Source organism: Solea senegalensis, linkage group LG18, assembly GCF_019176455.1.
Source record: "Solea senegalensis isolate Sse05_10M linkage group LG18, IFAPA_SoseM_1, whole genome shotgun sequence".
NCBI classification, from domain to species: domain Eukaryota; kingdom Metazoa; phylum Chordata; class Actinopteri; order Pleuronectiformes; family Soleidae; genus Solea; species Solea senegalensis.
Window position 1 is genome coordinate 6509100 of NC_058041.1, and position 7060 is coordinate 6516159.

Sequence of the window (7060 nt, forward strand, 5' to 3'; positions counted from 1 at the left end):
TTGTTTTTGTCTACGTTCTCCCTCAGGTTCTGTGGTTTCACACCTGGTAGAAACATATCTCACAGGTGATCCAGCTCAAGTCAGGACATTGTGTCTCCACATTTGTCTTCGGTGACACCAGTTATCAGATCTCACCCTCCCACTAAAAATGTCTATCATTTCTGTTCGCAGACTGGCCGACTACACAGTGTGAGTGTGAGGGACATGGACCAGAGAGAGGAGGGGCTGAGTGAATCAATCATCTGTGTGGATGCAGCTCTACAATGACACACACACACACACAGACACAACAGGATTCATTGTAAAACGATTTTATTAAATAAAAAGCTCATACAATGTAACATCACTTAAATAAGCCGGTATAAGATACAGAAGTTATATAAACAGACTCTACATTATATATATGTACACAACCCTATAGACACACCTCTGAATTGATTTAAGTGTTCCATGTCTGCGTATAGTGCCTCTTGTTAAGTTTGTTCATAGCTTCAAAAAAAGAATATATACAAATCCAAAGTCAACACTATCATATAAAATAATAATATGAAATACATTCTGAATCATCTACAATATGTACAGTTCATGCAAAAAAAAAGACCACATGGAAACAAATCCAAAAAAGAATGCAGCCTCTGCTCCGTTTCCTAAAAACAAAAAAAAACACCTGAGTGCTTCCAAACCCAGCACATTTGGAAGTAAAACACACGCACGACTCAAATTTCACACCGCTGCTAGGAAACAACCACACACACACCAGCCACTGTTTAATTTTGTACATAGCTGGTAAACTTAGTTGGCAGATTGTCCACGGGATAGACAGTAGGTCCTGTTTTCATGGTGGGTGGCCCGTTCAAAAGAGTCCAGTGGCACTTTGTGACCACTTCCACCAGGAAGATCTTCAGCAGGACTTTGGCAAATTCCTTGCCCACACACATTCTGGAGCCGCCTCCGAACGGGATGTACTGAAACCTGGAGGAGTCACCTGAGAACCTGGTCATGAAACGCTCGGGCTGGAAGGCTTCCTTGTTGGGGAAAATCTCTGCCACGTCGTGTGTGTCGCAGATACTGTAGATGACATTCCAGCCTTTGGGGATTTGATAACCCTGAGGTGATAAAGAGAAGAGAATTACATTCCATTCAACTTTTTTTTTACGAAGGAACTGTCCGAACACCAAGATTCAAATCTTTGTTTACTTACATTAAGTTCAAATGTCTTGAGGGCCACTCTGAAGCCTCCAGGTACAGGAGGGTTGATCCTTAGAGTCTCTTTAATGACACACCCAGTGTATTTTAATAACTCCAAGGACTCAATGTTCAGGTTCTGTATGTCCACTCCCTGCTCCTCCTGAACACAAGAATAAAACAAGACAATGTTAATATATGTGTCAAACCTCAAAAAAAAGGTGTGGAAAACCAGAATTCTTTTTTTAGAATGCAGTGTTCTTACTTTATCCATTAGTTCCTGTCTCACTTTGTCCACAACTTCAGGGTTGAGGCCCAGAAACATGACCAGGGACGTGGCTGTGCTCGCTGTGGTTTCATGTCCTCCAAACAGCAGCTCTGTAGCAGACTCCTTAATGGCCTAGAGACAGAAAAAACACAACCAGGGTTAGACCCAAAACTAAAGCAGCAACTCACAGGCAGAAAAGACAACGTAACATCAGTCACACAATCATCACCTGCATGCTGAAGGGCTCGCCACTCTTCTTGCTGCTGTCTATGAGCTGCTGCAGAGCGTCTCTGTGAGTCGACCCCTTGTCTGACTCCTGCACCTTCTTCTTGATGTTTTCCTCTATTTTGGAGTGGATGAAGTTCCTCGCCTTCAGACCCTGTGGAGGAGACACAAATTTGAGAACAAAATACTTAAATTCACTGGCTATACTCAAACAGGTCCCGTCTCACAAACTTGTCTAATCCACCATAGTTACTATTTTGACGGCTTTTAAATGACTTTGTTGTGTTTCTCTCTTACCCTGTACAGTCCACTGAAGGGCACATCGATGGGCAAAGAGAAAAGGTTCTTGATCATCTCCTCGAAAGCTTCCACCAGCTCCTGCTCATCGGTCTTAATCTGCTCCGGCTCAAAGCCCAGCAGGATCCTCATGGCTATGCGGAACATGAGCCGTTTCATCTCCGGGTAGACCAGCACACAGGAGTCCCGGGAGAGCCACTCCTTCACCGCCGCCCGCACCTCCTCCTGGATGACGGGGATGTAGAGCTCCAGAGCTTCCCTGGAGAAGGCACGCATGATGGCCTGAACACAAGCAGAGGGTTAATGAGTGAGGAAAGTGGTTTGCTGTCCATGCACAGTTTTTACACCGAGTAATGCCAGACAATTCAATGATAACTGTATTTTATAACCCTACTCTTTATGTAGCCCAAACTCACAATTCAGTTTTCCTTTCAATGTATGTATGTCCTTAGAAACAACTCAATGAAATGAAATTAATGTTTGTAAACTGGTAACATTGACAACATAAGCTTAGTGAGAGTTAAATAATCTACCACTGTATTATTAAATGCATATACTTTTCTAGAAACCATGAGCAGATTTTTTTTTAGTTTCACAAATGACTTATTTTGCCTGTAAATAATCATCAAACGAGTGAGTGAATATTGTGACGTTAAAGGGTAATTTTGAGCTTCTACATGCTCTTATAAGTACCTTTTTCTTGCTCTTGTGCAAAGCTCCGTGCACATTAGAGAGCGTGTCCGAGCCCAGGATTGTGCGCACAGACGCGGGCCACTGCACGGACACCAGCTTGTGTTCGCCGAGTAAAATCTGCCTGACGTTGTCCGCTCCCGTTACGCGAACAGTGGGATTCCCAAAGAGATGCGTGCGGTAGATGTATCCGTACTTCTGTCGCTTCATCCGCAAAAACTTTCTCCTCTGCAAACACAAACAAATCAGGAGGAGGTGAATAAACAAATAAACAACAGAAACAACAGAACAGCTTGACAAAAAAAGCATTACGTTTACAAACATAATGGTAAAAACGCACAAAAATAAATAGATAAATTAAACGTATTTTTCCAAGTTTTACGCACTGAATAAAACTGGAATCAAGCCAACACAAAACAAAAACAGCCTCAAGGAATCAGAGAAAGTTTTCGGTTTGTTTACTAATTTGGAGCTACTCCCATCCTTGTTCCACACACGTGCATCATCGACATCAGTTTTCCTTGCGGAAGCAGCTCTGTCACGCAAACACTCGTTCATTTACCTGGAGGATGAGCTGCAGCGTCTCTCCAATGAAAGGTAAGCCCATGGAGCCGGGCGGCAGCGGGCTGCAGCAGCTCGGGTCTCGGCCTCGGATCATGTAAACCTCCCACAGCCTCACCGCCACCAGAAAGAGCAGGACGGGAAGCACGATGGTGCACAGCAAGGTGGCCAGCAGCGCGCTCAGAGCCATGGTGTCGCGGTCTCTTCTTCTTCGTTTCTCTGTCGTTAGATGAGTTCAGGTGAAGCTGTATCAGCGACTGAAGCTCCGTAGCGGCGCATCCTGCACTTTTATAGTCTCCCAGGACTGCGGGCAGCCTGCTACCTTCTCCTCCCTCAGATAAATTAGTTCACACAAAGTTCATCTTTAATTGTGGGTGTCGCTCGGCCCCGCCTCCGGCCTGTACTGGCTGACTTGCCTCACCATTTGTTCCATCCTTAATCCCTACCTCCTGTTGCACGCAGACAATCCGCGGCGGATTTCACTGAGAAAAGGTGACGATTCCCCCGAGACAATGGAAGCACGTCCCAGGACGCCTTTGTTGGCAATAAGGCAGCTAGTTTACACACTCATTACCTTGGCTTAAGACCCGCTCGCAGGATCAGTAATCGCGCCTGCAGGGCGGCCTGCATTCAAGAGCAAAAAGCTTTTAAGCAGCACATTTTTGGGCCACAGAAAATGCAAAAGAGGCTTGAGGAGTAATCCCTCTCCCTGCGGGTCTCACCGGTGCCACTCATTCACAGTTATTTTTATCCCCCCCTCCATTCTTTTACGCGCGTAACTTGATCTTTACGCACGTTTCTAATTTGATCCGTGTGCAACCTCCCGTGTGTTATGTCCTGTGACTGACACATTAACCTCTTGCCTCTGTGATGTGTCAGTGTAACGACGAGGGAGCATATGACAGAAAGATGAAATGATGATTAACAGCAGAGTGGAGAGCACAGCTGAGCTGTCCTCTGCTTGACTCATCTTACTTCAGACTACTTTCATATTCGACCTCTTCCTAATCTGGAAGACTTTAACCTCCTCCTCCTCCTCCTCCTCTGCATCTCTGCATGTGCGTGTGTGTTATAAAAATGATATCTCTCTCAGCGAGTTCAAACTTGGGTCAGCAGAGACAGGCAGAGGGGACGCGCGCACACGTTGCCGTGCGCGCAGGCAAGGTTATCCCCGGCTGCGGCGCATGAAAAGTAAACACGGAGCGGAGAAGAGGCTCATCCGCCACATCCTCACTCTGCGTGTTTTTATGACCTGCCATAACGTGTGTGTGTGTGTGTGGGTGTGGATGTGTGTGTGTGTGTGGGTCGCTCGGTCACAGAGAGACAGCCTGGCTGCTGCTTTTACAGCGACACATTACATGGATGAACCCGTCTGTTCTGTGTGTTTTTAAAACAGGCTGCCCCGGGGTTCACCCTGTCACCCTGCATGGTGGGAAGGCAACTCTCACTATCACAGTCTCTCGCACACAAGCCTTGACACATCATCTGATCTCCCATCGTGGCTTTGGATGTCACATTCCATAAACTTTCTGCAGAGTATGTCAGTCAGGAGCAGCTGTGAGTGGGACAATAACAGAGATCCTTCTTTCTGCAGCGTGGTTTTTATACGCAGCATTTGATTATTGACACATTTGCAATATAATATTTAATAACGATGTAGCATTTTACCATGTGAGAAAGGCTGCAATGAGCTGCGTTAGGATCCAGGGCCAAACATACAGACTGACCCCAGTTGTTCTCAGAATGGATATTACTTCAACCAATGCATTTTTCATGTCAGATCATAGTGTACATAGTGTATACATCCACCACCCACTTTAACAGGTACACCTGTTCACCTGCTTCTTAGATTTCTTTTTTGCCATGAAAAAAATGTAGTGCCATGAAAAAAACATTTTTTTTTTTACTCCCAGAGATAAATGTGTTATTCGATCATCAGACAGTGGATCTCAGATGTCTTGTTCTCACACAACAACAGAGGGGAAAAAAAACACATACAATTGAAAATAAGTCTAGGTCACTTCCTTCAAAGAAAACAAAAGCCCTTTTCTGTTTTTGAGTAAACAAACTGGTCAATCTTAACCAATGTAAATTAAACAGCAGCAGCATCATAAGGATTTTAAGTTTATTCTTAATTTGACCAAGTAGGAAAAATGAGTGAAGCTGTCCTTTACTAAATAGATGAAATCTCTCTCTCTCTCTCTCTCTCTCTCTCTATATATATATATATATACAGTATATATATAATGACGCAGGGTCACTCATTAATCTAAGAACTAAAAACAGAAATAAGAAAAAAGAAGAATAAAAGGAAGAATAAAAACATCTTAACATATATATCAATCAGTGTCCTGTATATGTAATAAAGTGGCAGGTTAGATAATACACCCAAACAGTGTTTCATTAAAAAAAAACAAAAAAAACCACAACAATTTGCAGCTCCTCTTTAAATCCAGGGCTCTCAATATATTCTACAGCTTTCTCCAGTTTGATAATCCAGTCTTGGACCAAAGCATGTAGGCCTTTATTTGGTTGATAACAGTAATACCATTATGAGTGTGTACTTTCCCTGATAAGGAGCGACTTGTCACAGACTTATCATTTTGGACGTCTTACCAAAGTATGACTGTTTTTGTCACATTTTGGACAAGATACTAACTTATGACTTTTTTTCCCATATTTTGGACGACATACTATACTATGACTTTTTTGGTGATTTTGGACGACATACTATACTATGACTTTTTTGAGTGATATTTGACGACATACTATACTATGACTTTTTTGTCTCTAGGAGTTGATGGCCACGTGTCTGTCAGTTTTTGTTTCCACTAATGGTAGAGTAGGGGGATTAGCTCAAATGGTAGAGCGCTCGCTTAGCATGCGAGAGGTAGCGGGATCGATGCCCGCATCCTCCAATAATGTTTAGATACATCACTGTAAGTATTTCCGGAAAAGTACAGTCCAAGATATTTCGTAGTAACAAGGCATACGAAACATGACAAACATCTGTCTGTAGAAATAAAGAAATGTGCACATAAATGTTACGCATTAAGTTATGATGATTTTGGATGACATACTACGACATTAAAGAGTGATTTTGGACGACATTCTATTCTATGACTTTTTTGTCTCATTTTGGACGACATACTATACTATGACTTTTTTGACTCATTTTGGACGACATACTATTCTATGACATTTTTTTCTCATTTTGGACGACATACTATACTATGACAGTTTTGTCTCATTTTGGGTGACATACTAAACTATGACATTTTTTTCTCATTTTGGACGACATACTATACTACTGACTTTTGTCTCATTTTGGACACATACTACACTATGACATTTTCTCATTTTGGGCGACATACTATACAGTAGAAATTTTGAGTGATTTTGGGCGACAGCTATACTATGACATTTTTCCTGTTTTGGGCTGACATACTATACTATAACATTTTTTTTTCTCATTTTGGATGACATAGCAGCTATGACATTTTTTCTCATTTTGGGCGACATACTATACTATGACATTTTCTAAATCAGTCCAAAAAGTCATAGTATAGTATGTGGTCCAAATCAATCCCAGCAACAGAGTATGAATAATTGCAAAAAAACACAAATGCAAAAAAAGAATAAATAAAATAAACATTATAACATTACAAAAATAAGTAATAGTCATGATTTAATTAGATATCATTTTGATATCCAAGTCATTTCAGCTTGATTTCATATTATTTAATTATTGATGTAATTGTTCCAGGAATGACATATGGGCAGTAGCCATGTAAAAGTAAGCAGAGCAGGAGGAAGGTGGATAAATGGTTATGG

General features: G+C 42.1%; 1 protein-coding gene and 1 non-coding gene across 2 annotated transcripts; one reads left to right on the top strand and one right to left on the bottom strand.

Moving 5' to 3' along the window:
- Window positions 1–295: 295 nt before the first annotated feature.
- On the bottom strand, window positions 296–3531 carry LOC122758881 (cytochrome P450 26A1). Its single transcript, XM_044013267.1, has 7 exons — window positions 3228–3531; window positions 2669–2893; window positions 1976–2257; window positions 1683–1832; window positions 1451–1585; window positions 1202–1348; window positions 296–1106 (listed from the first exon to the last, which is right to left on the bottom strand). The coding sequence occupies exons 1-7, from the start codon at window positions 3414–3416 to the stop codon at window positions 768–770; spliced, it is 1467 nt and encodes a 488-aa protein (XP_043869202.1). The 5' UTR covers window positions 3417–3531; the 3' UTR covers window positions 296–767.
- Window positions 3532–6071: 2540 nt separating this feature from the next.
- Window positions 6072–6144, top strand: trnaa-agc. Its single transcript has one exon. It is a non-coding gene; the product is annotated as a tRNA-Ala (tRNA).
- The last annotated feature ends 916 nt before the right edge of the window (window positions 6145–7060 follow it).

Excerpts from the sequence above, each read along its gene's own strand:
- LOC122758881 (XM_044013267.1), bottom strand. The coding sequence starts at position 3,416 with ATGGCTCTGAGCGCGCTGCTGGCCACCTTGCTGTGCACCATCGTGCTT. Across the intron at positions 2,258-2,668 it reads TGCACAAGAGCAAGAAAAAG|GCCATCATGCGTGCCTTCTC; the intron begins GTACTTATAAGA and ends GCTTGTGTTCAG. Across the intron at positions 1,349-1,450 it reads GACAGGAACTAATGGATAAA|GAGGAGCAGGGAGTGGACAT; the intron begins GTAAGAACACTG and ends TCTTGTGTTCAG.